Consider the following 20,539-nt stretch of genomic DNA (forward strand, 5'->3'; position numbering starts at 1 on the left):
ATGAAGGGTGGAAGCAGGAGGCCACTGAGGAGAGCATAACTAAGCTGCTAATTGTGAATGCAGGGAAAATGGTTATCTTCACTGTATCAGAAAAGTTTCAAAGCATATACACTGAAATTACATGAGATACTATCGTACATCCGCTTAATATATTTGTCTGGAACTCCCTATCCCCACTATAATTGGGTTAACACTTCTGCTAAAATAGTGGAGAGAGGAATTTTAGAAAAAGTGGTAAGCGTTGGTGCAATAGTATCGCAGTGTGTAATTTCAGAGCCATAAAAGTCAGACAGCAACCAAACCTGTGTTGTATAACAATGAGCTAACATTGCTGAAACAGTGAAGGGTCCTGTTATTGAGTGCTACGTAATGATAAGACTACAGGGAGAGGTTTTTTATATCTAGTCTACTGTTTGTGTTTTTGTGCGGAGGAAACATAGCCTGGGCTCCTAATAGAATTTTTATCTTGTAACAAAAGGCATATAAATATGTAAACAGAAGTACAAAACCCTCAATTTTTCACCTCAAACTTTCACACAAGCCTGCTCCTCTTGGCTGGGATCAGGCCACAGCCTTCTGTGGGGCTTTCATCAATCCCAATCTATACTGTAACAGACGTGTTGTAGTTGAGTAAAATTATTTCCACCTCTTTGAATTGGTACGCCTTCACTAAAATTGCTGCAACATTGCAAGGCCACTAATTTATGGTTTTCATGGAAAATGGAGCCCTAAATTTATGGAATTCAATCACCAAACATTGATAAAATCCTATGTAATAAAAACAAAATTTGACTTATTCAGTCACGGTAGATCAGTGAGCTTCCTTATAGCCTAGATGAAGCAGTCGAATGTATATTCTCTCCATAATCATGAGGCTCTCCACAAAATTGATTAAAAATCTCATGACTGTTGGAGGTGATGAGATTTGCTGCACTAATTTGACTGTTGGCTTTCGGAATGCATGGAGAAAACATACATTAATACTTCCCCATATCCATTTACAAAGCACCAGTATTTATTTTATTTCAGCCAGAGAGAAAATTTGAAATTCAAGTTTTGTAATCACCTTTATATTGAAGCTTGGTGTGGATTTTTTTGTAGATACTTATAAATAATCTGCTTTGTAAATTAAGAAATACTGACTCAGGATAAATTGAGATTTTGTAAATAATGACTATGTTAAAACAATATATAGAGCCGGCGCGGACTTGATGGGCTGAGTGGCCTCCTTCCATGCTGCAACCTTTCTATGAATGAGCATACTGGTCATTTTGTTGTCGTGAACCAGACCTTTGGACGGGCATTGATATTTCTGATGTTCATCCAATACTGTTCATGACAGACGAGCAATTCTTTTAGACTGAAAATATTTGCTTTTGTCTTGTCTGCCTCTTTACTTATTCTTATGTTATTTGCCTTGATAGTGCTATTTTTCTACAAATTACCTTGCTGTACTATAGTTAAATTTGTAATTAAAAAAAATACAGCCAAGATGAAAAGATAGGCCCAAAGGGATTTTTTTTCTAAGAGTAACATCAAATCTTAATGTTCTAATTCCAATGAATCTTTCTAATCGACTGTACATGGACATTGCGTTGTCAACAAGCAAGTCTGAGTTACATTCAAAAAATTTTAAAATGCCCTCCCTGATCCTTTTGATGCCTGGGCTGGTTTAAAGCTGAGATCCCACAGCTGAAAAATCTGTTCCAACACACTGCATCACAAGCCTCTCACTATCTTTCATTGATCTGTCGAAGCTGAATTTGAATCTCGGGGGAGAAACTGCAGCAACCTAACATTATTTACCATCCCAGTTCCATCTAAACTGTGAATATATTTTGCTGCGATATGTTAAACACATCTTCCATCTTTTTCAATATACTGTTAGAAACTGATCCAAATATTGTGACATGATTTTACTGGGGAGAACGGAATAAGAGAAAGTAAACATTTAAAAGCAATAACTTCTCCCTAGGAAAAACTCAATTCGTAGAGTTTAGAAAATAAATGGGATTCTTGAGGTGAAATCTCATGCAGCGAGAGGGGACGTGCACAGAATACTAACGTGTCCATTCTGACAGATAACATGCTGCCTAATTATCACATCCCCAACAAAGCGAATAGCAGATGAAATGCTCACTCCCTGCAGGGGCTTGCTGACATCATCCCTTTAAGTATGTCGTGTAGATGCTTTTATCTGCGAGTGCCTCTGGGAGACCCAGACAGATACTGTTTGAGATTGTCTGATAGTATTCAGAATGCAAAGGGGGTGAGACTTGACTTGGATGAGAAGTGAGAATCAATGCATCAAGCCACATGACAATCAAAATGATTTGATACAACATACTCACACTGAGAAAAAGTGAGTGAAAAAAACAATTACAGATCCATTCTTAAACACCAAAGTTTTGCTGTTCTATATGTCTGGGCTCATTAAGGTGAGGTGTGACAGTTCTGGAAATTGAAGAATTTTTCACTCGCCAGTTAAAGCATGAAAACATTCCAAGTGAGACGCAGGCATGTAACAAAATGAATTTTGACGGTCTAATGTTATTTCTCCTCTCCTGAAGGCGCTTACTGTTGCTGAGGTCTGGTGCCATGGACATGATTACCTTTTGTGCCTCAGCCTAGTGACCATTTTTCACATGTATGCCTGGACAGTGAGTAATGGCAGGCTATTTGACCTTGGAAGGCACCACATCTCAGTTTGATTCTGTCCTCACAATAAGTCCACACATGCACATTTCCCAGCAAAGGTATACGGACGGCAATCAGGCTTGAGAGCCCCAGCTGATTATTCTTCTCCTTAGCCCAGGAGTGCTCAGACTAGTTGTAGCAGCTTATCACTGTCTCTGGCTGAGATCATTTAACAGCACTAAGAGGATCAAACTTGGAACTTTCCTGTCAATATGACTAAGTACCAAAGTGGGTGCTGAATTTACCCACTAAGCCATTGGGGAGATTTTCCTTTTTTAAAAAAATTAATATATTCATCAATAAGGGACAGGTTTTACAGCCTAAATGGGCATGTAAAGGTAATGGGTTTAATTGAATATTTTAAAAAAGAGTAAGTTTTAATACCAGATCTAAGGCTCTAATTTCATGACAACTAAAGCAGTTTACAACCAATGGAACTGACAACCAAAGCTAAGAAACTTCAGCTTCCAGCTACCAAGATCTCTGCGCTCCTCCAATTCTGGCCTCTCGCACATCCCCAATTTTAATTGCTCCACCATTGGCGGCCGTGCCTTCAGCTGCCTAGGCCCTAAGCTCTGGAATTCCCTCCCTAAACCTCTCCGCCTCACTCTCCCCCTTTAAGACGCTCCTTAAAACCTATCTCTTTGACCAAGGTTTTGGGCACCTGTTCTAATATTATGTGGCTCCTTATGTGGCTCGGTGTCAAATTTTGTTTGCTAACGCTCCTGTGAAGTACCTTGGGATGTTTTAAAACATTAAAGAAGTTATATTTATGGGGGAAAAGCTGGAGTGTGGGACTAAATTGGACTGCTCTTTCAAAGTAACATTTGCGCCAGACAAGTGCCAGGCAATGACCATCTCCAACAAGAGAGAGTCTAACCACCTCCCCTTGACATTCAACAGCATTACCATCGCCGAATCCCCCACCATCAACATCCTGGGGGTCACCATTGACCAGAAACTTAACTGGACCAGCCACATAAATACTGTAGTTACAAGAGCAGGTCAGAGGCTGGGTATTCTGCGGCAAGTGACTCACCTCCTGACTCCCAAAGCCTTTCCACCATCTACAAGGCACAAGTCAGGAGTGTGATGGAATACTGTCCACTTGTTTGGATGAGTGCAGCTCCAACAACACTCAAGAAGCTCGACACCATCCAGGACACAGCAGGCCGCTTGATTGGCACCCCATCCACCACCCTAAACATTTACTCCCTTCACCACCGGTGCACTGTGGCTGCAGTGAGTACCATTCACAGGATGCACAGCAGCAACTCGCCAAGGCTTCTTCGACAGCACCTCCCAAACCCGCGACCTCTACCACCTAGAAGGACAAGAGCAGCAGGCACATGGGAACAACACCACCTGCACGTTCCCCTCCAAGTCACACACCATTCCGACTTGGAAATATATCACCATTCCTTCATCGTCGCTGAGTCAAAATCCTGGAACTCCCTACCTAACAGCACTGTGGAAGAACCTTCACCTCACGGACTGCAGCAGTTCAAGAAGGCAGCTCACCACCATCTTCTCAAGGGCAATTAGGGATGGGCAATAAATGCTGGCCTAGCCACGACATCACATCACATGAACGAATAAAAAAAAATGAGTAACATTTCCCATGAAGAGCAAACACTGTTAAATTCTTTCTGGCCACAAAGCAAGCAAAAAAAAACTAGGATATGAATTTTATATTTTTCAATCTTAACCAATTGCATTTCAGATGATATTCTTGTGGTCTCAGCACAATTAGAACTACAGTGCCCTGTGGAGTACTGGTTCGTCTGTGGCAACCTTTTGTATAATCTTCAAATCCTTTCAAAGCAGCCCACTCTTGATGGAGATATAGTATGAATCATTTTTGATAAGAATCTATTTTACATATCCACTATCCTGTGGGAAAAGGGTTTTTTTAATTTCCAACTTCGGTGTCAGCTAAAAGGACCAGTTTAAGATGAGTCCCACAAGAGATCATGAAATCAATCTTGGTCAAATTCAGAGGTAGAACTCCATCCTTGATTCAGGGACTTCTGGAATTGGCACATTCAGACTCTGGGCCACCTTAGAGTTAAACCCTTTAAACCAACTGATTGAGTGGAGGCTCAGAGAGGGCTCCTGGGCAGACTTTTTCCTCATCATCTGACCTCGACTCCCAACAGCATTCCAAAGAATGAGATGTTTCCAAGGAAGGTCATGCAAGCTGAATAAAGAGGGTTGGACAGAGGCCCTGGTTGCAGAGTTAGGAGTGGTGACATTCACTGCAAGCTTGTGAAAGAGGAATTAAACCTCTAATCATGGAATTTTGCCACTGGGAAGCAAGAGGCTCAGAAGCACCTTCACCAACTCTGAACTTGGAAGCACTGGGCATTCAGACATCAGTTAGGAGTTACACACGGAGTGCACACAGGGTGCCTTTGAAATGGTAGGAAGTAACTGAAATGGGCAAACAAGATCTCAAACACTTTTAATTTTGCCTATTGACTGGGAGATGGGATATAATATACATATTGAATGTATGTTTTAGGATATATCAACACCTCTTCTCTTACCCAAAAAATGGAAAACAAACCACTGGGAAACAGCTGCAAAGTGTTAAACAAATAAAATACCTTGGGAAGGAGCTGCTCAAAGAACCACATTTGCTCTTTGCAGTGGTTTTTAAACTTTCAGCTTTTAACCTGCTGAAGTGAAAAGCACATGTGTTGATCTGTGGCATTTGAGAAATGTTATAAGAAATGAATAGATTCCTAATTCAGGATGGAGTAGACACACATGCGTTTGGCATCAATGTAGAGGGGAGAACAGATGAAATTTGTCTTGGATCTGTGCCAAAAAATAAATCTTATTTTTATATAATATTTTTGCAAAAATACAATCAACATTAAATGTGAGCAGTACTTACATTGCATACTTCCTGAAATTTGAAAACATCCCAGGGAGATTCAAGTCCATTCATTCCCTAATCTCATCATCATGGTGTATGTGTGTGTGTGGTTGGGGGGGGGGGGGGGGGGGGGGAGGAGGGGTTTAGCTTATAAATGACCACAGGCTAAAAGTTTGGCTTTAAAGTATTGATTGATACTCAAAATTAATTGTGTACAATCCATCTTAAGCACAATGAGCTGGGATTCCTATATGGATTCTCCCGATATCCAGCAATAACTTTGGTGGATGATCGGTGGAAATCCCAGAGAAAAGGCATAAATGGCCTTTATACTGTTTTTCCAGGGTATCTGCCAATCTTTTTCTGGGAGAACCCCTGCGGAAATTCTATCCCAATGTAATGTAGTGACTAAAATAGATCTGCATATACAGTTTGTTTATTTTAAATAAGAGTTAAATGATACTCCATTAAGCACATCTGAGCTTTAACCAGAACCAATCTTCAGTGAGTTCCATCATATTAATGCACAAGCTGTATATCTGAGGATCCCTATCTGTTAAGCCAACAAGGAAAGATGGAAATAAGCAAATATCATTTGGGAATGCTCAACTTTTTAAAAATGGTAACAACCTTCTTTCTTTTCAATATCTTCATTCTTACCTCTTTCAAAACTTGGTCTATAATTTCTGTTGTTTCTTGTGATACATTCCAAGGATCCTTTTCATCCACCATCATTGCATCAATTGTACCTTTCTCTAATACAACATTAAAACTTTCATTTTCAAACTCAAGTGCCTTGGCATCCATAACCTTCCATTCCATACCTGAGCAGGAGGCATATTTGGTAGCCATTTTCTCAATGCAGATTGCTGAGAAATCAATATTTGTGATCGATCTGTAACCGCTCATGAACATATCGTAACTCAATGAGCTATTTCCACATCCTAGAAACAAGAGAAAAAGAAACATCATTAAGACATTTATTGAAGTTGTGTGAACTGTCAATTCTGAACCAACATGGAATTAAAACAGTAACCATAGTAACCCATGTTTTGTGGAGTCTACATATTATACAGTGGAATTATTTTATAATGAAATTCTGTTTGCCATAATGATTGCACATTACCAACTTATAAAATGAAGAGAGTAACAACTTCAAGTTTGGTTAAAGTTTTCAGTTGATTTTAGGATTATAATTTTTATGTGAAGCACAAAGGCAGTTTCAGGTGAGTATCTCAGTCCCAAATGTGTTTGCATACTGTTTTAAAAGATGCATAATGAGCGTGTTCCAAGTAACTGAAGCAGAATAATTTTAAAATGCATAGTAGTTAAGAGTTTCAATCAGCCAATGGAATTTCCATTGATCTATGAGATGCACTCTACAGTACAGACATTGTAGTAATCTATGGTAAAGGTTCTAGCTACGTATGTTATATTGTGTGTATACATATTGCAAAGACCCATATAAGCACCGGATAACAGGATCTTCAACAACTTCTAGACAAAGTTCCGAACACGGTTATGTATATAGAGGTGTATTTAATAATAGCCATTGACTGTAATTGCACTTTGACTTCCATTTCTCTCTCCATAAAACCTTCTGGGTTTTACTTTAAGAAAATAAGAATATAAGAAATAGGAGCAGAAGTACACCCCCTCAAGGCTGCTCCGCCATTCAATAAGATCATGGCTATCTTCAACCTCAACTCCAATTTCCTGCCTGATCCCCATATCCATTGATTCCCCAAGAGACAAAAATCTATCTATCTTGGATATACTCAACAACTCAGCATCCACAGCCCTTTGGGGTAGAGAATTCCAAAGATTCACAACCCTCTAAGTAAAGAAATTCCTCCTCATCTCAGTCTTAAATGGCCGACCTCTTATTCTGAGACTATGCCCCCTAGTTCTAAACTGTCCAGCCAGGGGAAACAACCTCTCAGCATCTACCCTGTTAAGCCCCCTCAGAATCTTATACTGGAGACAGTGCAATTTTGGCCCCGACTTATCCTTTTTCATACCCAGGCAGTAAGTTTGTTGGTGGAATCATAGCATTGGCTTTGTGATACTCAAGTGCCCATCCAGGATGTGATGGAATTCGCTTAGATAACTGATTTGTAACATATAATTGCAGCGCTTCTTGATATGGTAGTATACATTGTCCTCATTCAGCACCAGAACTATGTTTTCCTTGTTCATGACCTGACCTGTCTACAGTGCTCTTCTGACTGATCCAGTCACCAGGTCTTCGTCTTGCAATTTGTTCAGCTATTCCTTGCTCAGGATTGGAACTGAACCACATCTTGTTTGTTTTCTGGAAACTCAGGTGTGTTTCCAGAAAACATGCAAAATAGATACCAATTAGAAAGCACATGGAGAGTCAAGCAGTCACTTATATGGCATAAATAGTACACTGTAGGCCACCCCAACTATGGAGTGTGCAATTTCTCTAACAAATAGAGAGAGAGCACAGAAGACGTAAAGCAAGATTTACAGATCAAAATCTGCAGATTATAGATAATGAGGCCATGGCAACCTACTCTCTATGGAGTAGAAAGACAAGCCAACAATGCCCAGAGGGTGAAACAGGCATGGAAGTCTATCATGCAGGAAGACAACATGGAATCATGTACCAGGAAAATCTAGAACGATATCCAGATGAAGGTGAAGTGAGATAAGAGTGAGCATGAATAAACCTAGCTTGTCTTATATGAAGACTGCATAAGTATAGGTAGCCGCTGATGACAATCAAAGTTGCCTGTATCATTAGAGTTTACTTGACTGCCTTAGTCTACTTAATCCAAAGTGATACATTAATATGCTGCAAATGCAACACAAAGTGAATTACTATATCTCGTTCAGAGTCAGTGCAACAGAATCAAACAAGGAGAATCTGCAGCGATGTAGCTGAGAACGATTGAAGACTTCCTATTCATAAAAACAGCTGACAATTACAATCCAATCAGCTCACAATTCTCTCAAATGTTCTGTAGGCAAGGTATTTACATTCAGGTAAGCTATGCTGTGGCGCAAAATACACAATGCTAAATATTATCATTCAATGCATATTTATCTTTTCCTTATACAAAAAAGCATTTTCAACAGAAGACATTGAGAACAGCAGGGTGAAGGGACTAAGCAACAACATGCATTTATATAACACATTTAATGCAGAAAACATGTTAAAGTGTTTCACAGATAGGCATGAGGAAAACAGATGCCACGGCAAGAAGGAAGAAATTAGAAGGGGTGACATAAGAACGTAAGAAATAGGAGCAGGAGTAGGCCATACGGCGCTTCGAGTCTGCTCCGCCATTCAATCAGATCATGGCTGATTTTTTTTATTATTTGTTCATGGGATGTGGGCGTCGCTGGCAAGGCCAGCATTTATTGCCCATCCCTAATTGCCCTTGAGAAGGTGGTGGTGAGCCGCCTTCTGGAACTACTGCAGTCCGTGTGGTGAAGGTTCTCCCACAGTGCTGTTAGGTAGGGAGTTCCAGGATTTGACCCAGCGACGATGAAGGAATGGCGATATATTTCCAAGTCGGGATGGTGTGTGACTTGGAGGGGAACGTGCAGGTGGTGCCTGCTGCCTTTGTCCTTCTAGGTGGTAGAGGTCGCGGGTTTGGGAGGTGCTGTCGAAGAAGCCTTGCCAAGTTGCTGCAGTGCATCCTGTGGTTGGTACAGAATGCAGCCATGGTGCACCAGTGGTGAAGGGAGTGAACGTTTAAGGTGGTGGATGGGGTGCCAATCAAGCGGGCTGCTTTGTCCTGGATGGTGTCGAGCTTCTTGAGTGTTGTTGTCTTTCAGAGACAAGTCGAGAGTATTCCATCACACTCCTGACTTGTGCCTTGTAGATGGTGGAAAGGCTTTGGGGAGTCAGGAGGTGAGTCACTCACTGCAGAATACCCAGCCTCTGACCTGCTCTTGTCGCCACAGTATTTATGTGGCTGGTCCGGTTAAGTTTCTGGTCAATGGTGACCCCCAGGATGTTGATGGTGGGGGATTCGGTGAGGGTAATGCTGTTAGACGCTCTCTTGTTGGAGATGGTCATTGCCTGGCACTTGTCTGGCGTGAATGTTACTTGCCACTTATGAGCCCAAGTCTGGATGTTATCCAGGTCTTGCTGCATGCAGGCACGGACTGCTTCATTATCTGAGGGGTTGCGAATGGAACTGAACACTGTGCAATCATCAGCGAACATCCACATTTCTGACCTTCTGATGGAGGGAAGATCAATGATAAAGCAGCTGAAGATGGCTGGACCAAGGACACTGCCCTGAGGAACTCCTGCAGCAATGTCCTGGGGCTGAGATGATCCAACAACCATTAGCATCTTCCTTTGTGCTAAGTATGACTCCAGCCACTGGAGAGTTTTCCCCCCTAGTCCCATTGACTTCAATTTTACTAGGGCTCCTTGGTGCCATACTCGGTCAAATGGTCCTGGTGGAACCCAAACTGAGCATTGTTGAGCAGGTTATTGGTGAGTAAGTGCCGCTTGATAGCACTGTCGATGACACCTTCCATCACTTTGATGATGGTTGAGAGTAGGCTGTAAGGGCGGTAATTGGCCAGATTGGATTTGTCCTGCTATTTGTGGACAGGACAATTTTCCACATCGTCAGGTAGATGCCAGTGTTGTAGCTGTACTGGAACAACTTGGCTAGAGACGTGGCTAGATCTTAACTGGGTCTAGTTGAGGTCCTGCAGGCAGTTTAAGAAGTTAGGAAAAAGATTAAAAACCAGGACCTCAAAGGTAGTAATCTCCAGATTACTCCAAGTGCCACATGCTAGTGAGAATAGAAATAGGAGGATAGAGCAGATGAATGCGTGGCTGCAAAGGTAGTGCAAGGAGGAGGGCTTTAGATTCCTAGGGCATTGGGACCGGTTCTGGGGGAGGTTGGACGTGTACAAGCCAGATGGGTCGCACCTCAACAGGGCCGGGACCAATATCCTTGCGGGAAGGTTTGCTAGTGCTGTCGGGGAAGGTTTAAACTAGCTAGGTAGGGAGACGGAAACCTGAGTGTGGGTTCAGATGGGATAAAGTCGGAACTGGAAATGGAAGGCAGAAGATTAGTGAGTGAGTCTGGAAGGCAGAGGGAATGAAGGTTAGAAAATAAACCACAGAGAAGTTTGGCAGTCCTTAAATGTATTTACCTCAATGCAAGTACAAGAAATAAGGTGGATGAGCTGAGGGCACAGATAGACACGTGGCAGTATGATATCTTAACTAATACAGAAACATGGGGCCCGATATTACCATGGCAGCGGGTCGATTGGGCGCGTGGGTAACGCGCCCGGTGAAATCAGTCTGTCCCGCACGCAAATTGCAGGCTGATTGGATCCACTTACCTGTTCTTCCGGGTTCCCCACTGCTAAGCTGCGCGGCAGGCGGACTGCGTATGCGCAGTAAGGTCTGTCAGCTGGAGGAGCTCTATTTAAAGAGGCAGTCCTCCACTGACTGATGCTGCAAGAAATAGGAAAAATTACAGCACGGAGCAGCCCAGGGGGAAAGCTGCTCCCCGGTGAATGATGCCTCACTCCAGCTCTTATTGGATGGGGTGAGGAGGAGAGGGAGGACAGAGATCTTCCCCCCGGCAGGCGGGAGGAAGCGGCCTGCCTCTGCCACCAAGAAGGCCTGGCTCAAGGTGGCAGAGGAGGTCACCTGCACCACCAACATATCGCACACCTGCATAGAGTGCAGGAGGCGCTGCAATGACCTAAGTAGGTCAGCCAAAGTGAGTACACTTACTCATTCCCCTACACTCCGTCTGCCACATCACCACCCCCACCCCACGTCTCCTTCTGCACAGCCAACACTACTCTGTCACATCACTCCTCATACCCACTCAAACCTCATTCTCATCTTACCTGCACTAACTCACCTCGCCAGTACTCATCCCGCCATTACCACTCAACTCAATCCTCACCCTCTTATGCATCTCTTTCACAGTCAGCCTCACTGAACCTGCCACTACCGGTGCTGCAGCCACAGGGCATGCATCGCATATGTGCAGTAGGAAGCGTAAAGCAAACGTGTCGTGAGCATGAAGGGGATGCACAAGGGTGTTTGAGGGTTTGTCATGGTTTTTACTTATATTTAATTTCTGATCAACTCACATTAAATATTATATTGGCACCTCTACTGCCATGTCTTTGCGAATCTTGTCTGGTTTGTGCAATAATGCCCTTTCCTGAGGATCACAATGAAGACCCACAACTAATGCCACCCATTGTGTCACTGCAGAGTGGGTGTAGGTGTATTTGCAGGGTTCTTTTGTGCAGACGACTGAGAGATGTCGGCGATGTCCTCGGTGGCACCCTGGAAGGATGCGGAGGAGAAGTTGTTGAGTGCAGTGGTGATTTTGACAGCGACAGGTAAGAAGATGGTGCTCGGGCCAGCCGGAAGCAGCTCGGCATGAAGGAGGCTGCAGATGTCCACGACTGCATGTCGAGTGACTCTGAGCCTCCGTGTGCACTGCTGCTCCGAGAGGTCCAGGAAGCTGAGCCTCGGTCTGTGGACCCTGTGGCGAAGGTAGTGCCCTCTGGACACCGGGGTAAGTGTGCAAGTTAGTGAATTTTATTGTTAGGAGGAGGGTGGTGGAGGCCAAACTTTGTCCAAAGTGACAGAGTGGCCTCCTGCAACGAGTGAGGGTCTCCCCCACCCACCTGTCAAATGGACCTTTGCAGCTGCCACAGCTGATGGCTACAACACATCCATTTGAACTGGGAGTGTTTCCCCCAATACGGGAAACAGTCCCAGTCAGTTGCAAAATCCCATCCCTGCTAAAATAACAGGTCAATCAGGTCTGTAAACAACCTGAAGTACCTGTTCAATTACTTTAAGTGGCAGAGTGCCACATGCGGGGGCTGCGCACGCATGTGAGTGCGTCAGTGGGAAACCCAGAAGTGGGCGGGTTGGAGTCGGGTTCCCGCCCCGCCCCGGGAATCCCCGATTTTCGTCCCCCCCCCCCCCCCCGCCACGAGTGCACCCAATCGCGGGAGCGAAAATCGAGCCCATGGCTTCAAGAGGGGCAGGACTGGCAGCTCAATGTCCCTTGTTACAGGGTTTTCAGACGATAGATAGGGGGATAAAAAAGGAGTGGGGCAATTTTGGTTAAGGAAACAATTACAGTTGTGAGGAGGGATGATATTTAGAAGGAGCATCAAATGAGGCCTCATGGGCTGTGCTAAAGAACAAAAAAGGGGCGGTCAGAGGGAGATATAGGAGCAAATATGTAGGCAAATTTCTGAGAAGTGCAAAAACAATAGGGCAGTAATAGGAGGGGATTTCAACTGTCCTAATATTAACTGGGATACAAACAGTATGAATGGTATAGAGGGCGCACAATTCTTAAACTGCACATAGTAAATTTTTTTTAGCCAGTATAAAGCAAGCCCAACGAGAGATGGGGGGGGGGGGGGGCGGGTGGCAGTTCTGGATTTAGTTCTAGGAAACGAAGAGGGGCAGGTGGAAGTAGCAGCAGTGGGAGAGCATTTTGGTGGTTGTGATCATAATACAGTTAGTTTTAGCATAGTTATGCAAAAGGACAAAGACAGAGCAGGAGTTGAAGTTCTCAACTGGGGAAAGGCCAATTTTACTAAACTGAGAAGTGATTTAGCAGAAGTAAACTGGAAACAGCTACTTGAAGGTAAATCAGTGTCAGAGCAGTGGGAGACATTCAAAGCGGTGATTCAAGGGGTTCAGGGTAAACATGTTCCCACAAAGAAAAAGGGAGGGGCTGCCAAATCTAGAGCCTCCTGGATGTCAAGAAGCATTCAGGGTAAGATAAGGCAGAAAAAGAAAGCTTATGATAGACACCGGGAACTCAATACCACAGAAAGCTTAGAGTAGTATACAAAGTGCAGGGGTGAAATTGAAAAGGAAATTCGGAAAGCAAAGGGAGGGCATGAAAAAATATTAGCAGGTAAAATCAAAGAAAACCCAAAGATTTTTTTTTATTCGTTCGCGGGATGTGGGCGTCGCTGGCGAGGCCAACATTTATTGCCCATCCCTAATTGCCCTTTATAAATACATTAAGAGCAAGAGGATAACGAAGCCAAGAGTAGGGCCTATTAGAGCCCAAAAAGATAAACTGTGTGGAGGAGGAAGATGTGGGTATAGTTCTTAATGAATACTTTGCATCTGTCTTCACAAAGGAGAGAGATGATACAGGGATTGAAGTTAATGAGGAGGAGTGTGAAATATTGGATGGGATCAACATAGTGAGAGAGGAAGTATTAAGGGGTTTATCATCTTTGAAAGTGGATAAATCACCAGAGCCGGATGAAATGTATCCCAGGCTTTTAAAAGAAACCAGGGAGGAAATAGCGGAGGCTTTAACAATCATTTTCCAAAATTCACTGGATACAGGTGTAGTGCCGGAGGATTGGAGGACTGCTAACTTTGTACCATTGTTTAAAAAGGGAGCGAAGGATAGACCGAGTAATTTACAGGCCAATCAGTCTAACCTCAGTGGTGGGCAAATTATTGGAATCAATTCTGAGGGATAGGATAAACTGTCACTTAGAAAGGCACGGACTAATCAAGGACAGTCAGCACGGATTTGTTAAGGCGAGGTCGTGTCTGACTAACCTGATTGAATTTTTCGAGGAGGTGACAAGGAGGATCGATGAGGGTAGAGCAATTGATGTAGTCTACATGGATTTTAGCAAGGCTTTTGACAAGGTCCCACATGGCAGATTGGTCAAAAAAGTAAAGACCCATGGGATCCAAGGGAATGTGGCAAATTGGATCCAAAATTGGCTCAGTGGCAGGAAACAAAGGGTAATTGTCAACGGGTGTTTTTGTGACTGGAAGGCTGTTTCCAGTGGGGTGCCGCAGGGCTCGGTACTAGGTCCTTTGCTTTTTGTAGTATACATTAATGATTTGGACTTAAATGTAGGGGGGCATGATTAAGAAATTTGCGGATGACACAAAGATAGGCTGTGTGGTTGATAGTAAGGAGAAAAGCTGTAGACTGCAGGAAGATATCAATGGACTGTTCAGATGGGCAGAAAAGTGGCAAATGGAGTTCAATCCAGAGAAGTGTGAGGTAATGCATTTGGGGAGAGCAAACAAGGCAAGAGAATACACAATAAATGGGAGGATACTGAGAGGTGTAGAGGAAGTGAGGGACCTTGCAGTGCATGTCCACAGATCCCTGAAGGTCGCAGGACAGGTAGATAAGGTGGTTAAGAAGGCATATGGAATGCTTTCCTTTATTAGCCAAGGCATAGAATATAAAAGCAGGGATGTTATGCTGGAACTGTATAAAACACTAGTGAGGCCACAGCTTGAGTACCACACACAGCTCTGGTCACCACATTACAGGAAGGATGTAATTGCATTAGAGAGGGTGAAAAGGAGATTTACAAGGATGTTGCCAGGACTGGAGAATTTTAGCTACGGTGACAGATTGGATAGGCTGGGGTTGTTTTCCTTGGTCCAGAGGAGGCTGAGGGGCAATTTGATTGGGGTGTACAAAATTATGAGAGGCTCAGATAGAGTGGATAGGAAGGACCGATTTCCCTTAGCGCGGGGGTCAATAACCAGGGGGCGTAGATTTAAAGTGATTGGTAAGAGGAGTAGAGCGGAAATTAGGAAAAATGTTTTCATCCAGAGTGTGGTGGGGGTCTGGAACTCACTGCCTGTGGGGGTGGTAGAGGCAGAAACCCTCAACTCATTTAAAAAATACCTGGATGTGCACCTGAAGAGCCATGACCTGCAGGGCTATGGACCAAATGCGGGAAAGTGGGATTAGGCCGGGTGGCTCGTTTCTTAGCCGGCGTGGACACTATGGGCCGAATGGCCTCCTTCCGTGCCGTAAATTTTCTATTATTCTAACTCCACTTTCCTGCCCGATCCCCATATCCCTTGATTCCCTTAGAGTCCAAAAATCTATCCATCTCAGCCTTGAATATATTCAATAACTCAGCATCCACAGCCCTCTGGGGTAGAGAATTCCAAAGATTCACAACCATCCGTGTGAAGAAATTCCTCCTCATCTCGGTCTTGAATGGGCGACTCTGTATCCTGCGATTTTGCCCCCTCATTCTAGACTCTCTAGCCAGGGGAAACAATCTCTCAGCATCTACCGTGTCAAGCCCCTTCATAATCTTATATGTTTCAATGAGATGTGACCAAAAGCTTTGTCAAAGAGATGTGTTTAAGAAGGCTTTTAAAAGAGGAGAATGAGTTGGAGGGGTTTAGAGAAGGAATTCTAGAATGGGGCCAAGGTGACTAAAGGCTCTGCCACCAATGGTGGGGCAAAGGGAGGGGGGATGCACAAAAGGTTGGAGTCAGAGGAATGGAGAGTTATAGGGATGTAGGCTGAATGAAGTTACATAGATAGGGAGGAGTGAGGCTATGGAGAGATTTAAAGACAAAGACAAGAATGATTTAATTGAATCATTGAGGCACTGGGAGCCAATGTAAGTAAATGAGGATGGGAGTGATGGGTGAAAGTGACGGTGCAGGATAGGGTACGGGTAGTAGAGTTTTTTTTATAAGTTTGAGACGGAACTTTCGAAGGTGACAAGCTCAACTTCAACAACGCTATAGAATCATAGAACCATAGAAGTTTACAACATGGAAACAGGCCCTTCGGCCCAACATGTCCATGTCGCCCAGTTTATACCACTAAGCTAGTCCCAATTGCCTGCACTTGGCCCATATCCCTCTATACCCATCTTACCCATGTAACTGTCCAAATGCTTTTTAAAAGACAAAATTGTACCCACCTCTACTACTGCCTCTGGCAGCTCGTTCCAGACACTCACCACCCTGAGTGAAAAAATTGCCCCTCTGGACCCTTTTGTATCTCTCCCCTCTCACCTTAAATCTATGCCCCCTCGTTATAGACTCCCCTACCTTTGGGAAAAGATTTTGACTATCTACCTTATCTATGCCCCTCATTATTTTATAGACTTCTATAAGATCACCCCAAAACCTCCTACTCTCCAGGGAAAAAAGTCTCAGCCTATCCAACCTCTCCCTATAAGTCAAACCATCAAGTCCCGGTAGCATCCTAGTAAATCTTTTCTGCACTCTTTCTAGTTTAATAATATCCTTTCTAAGAAGAGATTCCTGAAGAGAGAGAGAGAGAGAGAGAGAGAATTGATTAAAATACAATAGCAAGGGATTAAAAAGGCACAGCAAGAGGCCAGAGCTCCCTCCCTACCACTCCCTTTCCCAGTTAAACCGACAATCCCTCAGCACCAACACTGATCTTGGAGATCATCATCTGAGAACTGTGAGTGATGTACGTGATAAAAAGAGAAAGGTTCTTTTGGCTTGTGTAATTATAATCATGTACCTTCACTGTGGAAATCCATTTCAGTAGATGTAAATTAGTACCTGATTTGTGCTGCAAAACATGCCATACCCTGTGTGTGTAGCAATAGCATGCATAACTGTGCACATTGCCTTTAGATGTCCTTAGTATAGATATTCCACAACCCCAGGAGTGGCAAACAGGCACTCTTAAGTAACAAACCTTAGCCATTCTGCATCATCAACCATTCAATCATGTAGCAACCCACAGTTACACATTCCAAAGGGTTTTAGTGATTTAGAAGCAGCAGCACAGGGCGAGTAATTTTTTATGAGTATATAAGGGGCAGGACTGGTGGCTGAGGAGCTAGCTGCTGCTAGCAGAGACATAGCATCGCCACAGGCCCTGTTGAGTTGCTGCACTTCTTTCATGAATGATCAAGAAGACACTGAGGTCCATATTTTACAATGCAATAAAGGTCAGTTTCAATGTGCTTGGAGGCAGACTCCAGAGAACACATAAGTGAAAGATTCAGAGACCTTGTGGCACCATATTGCTTTGTGCTCAAATAAAGCAGTGGCCAATGTGAGGACTCAAGATCCAGAAAGAGCATAACGCTACACAACACCTTGAACTTTGCAATTATTGTTTACTTGCAAAATGATTTGTTTCCACACTAACAACACTACTAAGGAATGAAATAGCACTACTGAGGAATGGTTGTTTATAATTAGAAATATCAATCAAAGCTAGTGAGGCCCTGATGCTTGCTATAGTGGCTGCTGAGGTTGTACTAGCTCCCATCTCTTCCTCCTCTGCCTGTGCCATTCATACTACAGAAACATGTGTAGCCTCTATCGACAGCTATGTTGTGCAGCAAACTCCCACCACCACCATTCTGTCAACTGTCTTCAAAAAACACAGTCGGCGTGGTCGGTCTTGGAACCATTGTTTGTAGATACCAAACGTTTGCTCAACAGTGCTCTGTTCCTGCCTCTTAAATGTGTATCATTGTTTGGTGGGATAGTGGAGTTGCGTGACCATAATTGGAGCAGGTAATCCATCTTTTTGAGGAGCCAACTGCCCAAAATGTCTTCGCCCTGAAATAACAGGGAATCCATGATTCCCTTAAGGTATTGGCATTTTGGGCATTCCTTGTAAATGGCATATTCATCTGCATAATGATTTGTTGGTAGTCACATACCGTTCGGGCAGGAGTGCAGTCAATGGTATTCCACATGCTAGGAATGCCACTGCTATATATTTTTTTTTGAGTTATTTTACCCTTTTTACTTTCAATTATTTTTAGCTCCCATATTTCAAACTACTCCCAAGGGTGAGGCCTCACTCTCTAAGTTCTCACTTAATATTTTCACTTGCTACCTGATATTCAGGTAAGTTTCATAATGTGCCCAGGATAACGAACAGAAAACCCTTTTTTAGATTACTTCAGCTACTGATTTTTTTTCCTGTGCCTTCATGGGATCCACCTTCTTTTCAAAAGGCAGCAGAATAACCCTACTTTAGTCCTTGTTCTAGGCTTGAACTGCCACATAAATGCATTAAGCAGCAACAGAACAAGTGAATGGTCGCAGTGATATGACATTTTTACAGTAGTGTTTAAGCTTAGCTGGCTCCTCTTGCAATAGAAATTAATAAATAATTCACAACTTCTAAGCCAAGCTAAATTTTAATTAAGTTTTATGGGTAGTTATTCTTTTCATTGCCTCACCAACTACGTAAGTATCTGGCTACTTAACACGCTTCAGAAGTTTCAGACAAATTTACTTCAAAGATGACAGACAGCCTCTTGCTTTTTCAAAAGCCGCAGATAGACTGGTTGATTTGAAAAGGGCAGCCAGTTAAATTCCACCAAAACAGTAACAGGAACCAAGCATGATTTAAATAAAGTCTGTTCAATGCAAAAAGTTGTCAGACACATATCTGAACAAATCACAGCATGCTTGTATTTGAACTGAATGGCTCATTTCAGCTGGTTTCCAAGGTCATGGATGGCTCATTTCAGCTGGTTTCCAAGGTCATTGATTTCCAAGGTCAAGTTTTTTCTTTAAGGTGCTCTACATTTCCTTATAATTTAAAACTGATTTCATTTTTTAAAAACATTTTCTTACAATCTTTTTCCTTTTGTGTGATTCCAACGTTGGGTTACTTCTCTTTGCTTCCAGTGGCCCTGTCACATAATGTTATTTCAGGTAATTTTATGCTCACAGCACCAACTACAGGTGCAATTACTTTGAAATGATGCAACCATGCAATGTTTTAAATATAATAGATATTTACCTACTACTTTAGAAAACTTGCTTGAGATATAATGTTCATTATACACATATATATATATATATATATATATTTTTTTTTTTTTGCCTTATCTCCCACTGCGAATTTGCATAAGGTGCAAGTGTTCATTTATTTGTTTATTCGTGTCTCCTTTGACCCCAAAATATTTTGTTCTCAGTTATTTACGTGACCATAAAAGTAAGTTTTTCTCCCATTTACTTCTCACGGTGCATATTTAGTTCAGAGTTCATGTAGCACTACAATAGGGAGGTTTTCCCAACACTGAATCTCCAATAACCAGGGCCCTGAACAGGTGATAATTTGACGTGGTCTGACTCTGACTGCAATGCCTTATAAATATCCCCTTTGGCCTTGATGCAAACATCAGTCCCCATCAGCTGCCCAAAAATATCCTTATTCCAATCAACACTGTTAACTCAGAATTTTTATTTAGTTTTTTAAACTGTATAAAACATCGAACAAACTGAAATTTGGTTATTTTGTTTCACTGTTGTAAATTTTCCGCCTGGATATCATGATAGATCTTGTGTTGTACTCTGAGTATTGCCCTTATTGTAGTCTGGTACAATTCCCAACTCTGTACCCTTAAATCTGAGGGCTACAACTTTGAATGCACCTGACATAATACTGGCCTGGTCATTGACCACTAAATTTGGTAAGGTTACCTTAAACAGTATTGCACCTCCCTCTATTTGGCAAATTTCCCTACTACTACTCCAGGATTGTTGTGGAGGGGAAGGACGACCCCAGGCTCCAGGGGCCCGATATTAGGATGGAGGCGGGTTAGCAGCAGGGGTTGGCTGGGCACGTGGGTAACGCGCCCATGAAATCAGGGTGCTCCGCACGCGATTGCAGCCTAATTGAAGGTACTTACGTGTGCTTCCAGGTTTCCCGTTGCAGACCTGCGCAGCGGGTGCACTGCGCACCCGCATCACAGGCTGTCAGCAGGAGGAGCCCTATTTAAAGGGGCAGTCCTCCAATGCTCCTCCTGCAGCAAAGAACCAAAATAATAGAATGGAGCAGGCCAGAGGCAAGGCTGCCCCAAGGTTTTCTGACTCCTTACTCCAGGTGCTGCTTGATGGGGTGAGGAGTAGGAGGGAAACGTTTTTCCCATCAGATGGGAGGAGATTGCCTCCCTCTGCAACCAAGAAGGCCTGGCTCGAGGTGGCAGAGGAGGTCAGCAGCAGCAGCGATGTCGGCCGAACCTGGGTCCAGTGCAGGAAGCGCTTTAATGACCTAACAACGTCAGCAAAAGTGAGTATACTTACGCATTCTCCCACACTCAGTCTTCCACATCACCTCCACCACCACACAACTCCTTCTGCACTACCACCACAACGTTCTCGCATCACTCCTCACATCC

At 43.3% G+C, this 20,539-nt stretch overlaps 1 protein-coding gene across 1 annotated transcript in view; it reads right to left on the reverse strand.

Annotated features, from left to right (window-relative positions):
* Positions 1–20,539, reverse strand: part of ece2a (endothelin converting enzyme 2a) — a 236,088-nt gene that overhangs the window by 124,128 nt on the left and 91,421 nt on the right. The window contains exon 3 of the mRNA XM_067995150.1: positions 6,242–6,525. Within this exon, the coding sequence (XP_067851251.1) occupies positions 6,242–6,525 (284 nt within the window). The remainder of the gene's footprint in view (positions 1–6,241; positions 6,526–20,539) is intronic.

The sequence above is a fragment of the Heptranchias perlo genome, chromosome 13 (assembly GCF_035084215.1).
Source record: "Heptranchias perlo isolate sHepPer1 chromosome 13, sHepPer1.hap1, whole genome shotgun sequence".
Taxonomy (NCBI): domain Eukaryota; kingdom Metazoa; phylum Chordata; class Chondrichthyes; order Hexanchiformes; family Hexanchidae; genus Heptranchias; species Heptranchias perlo.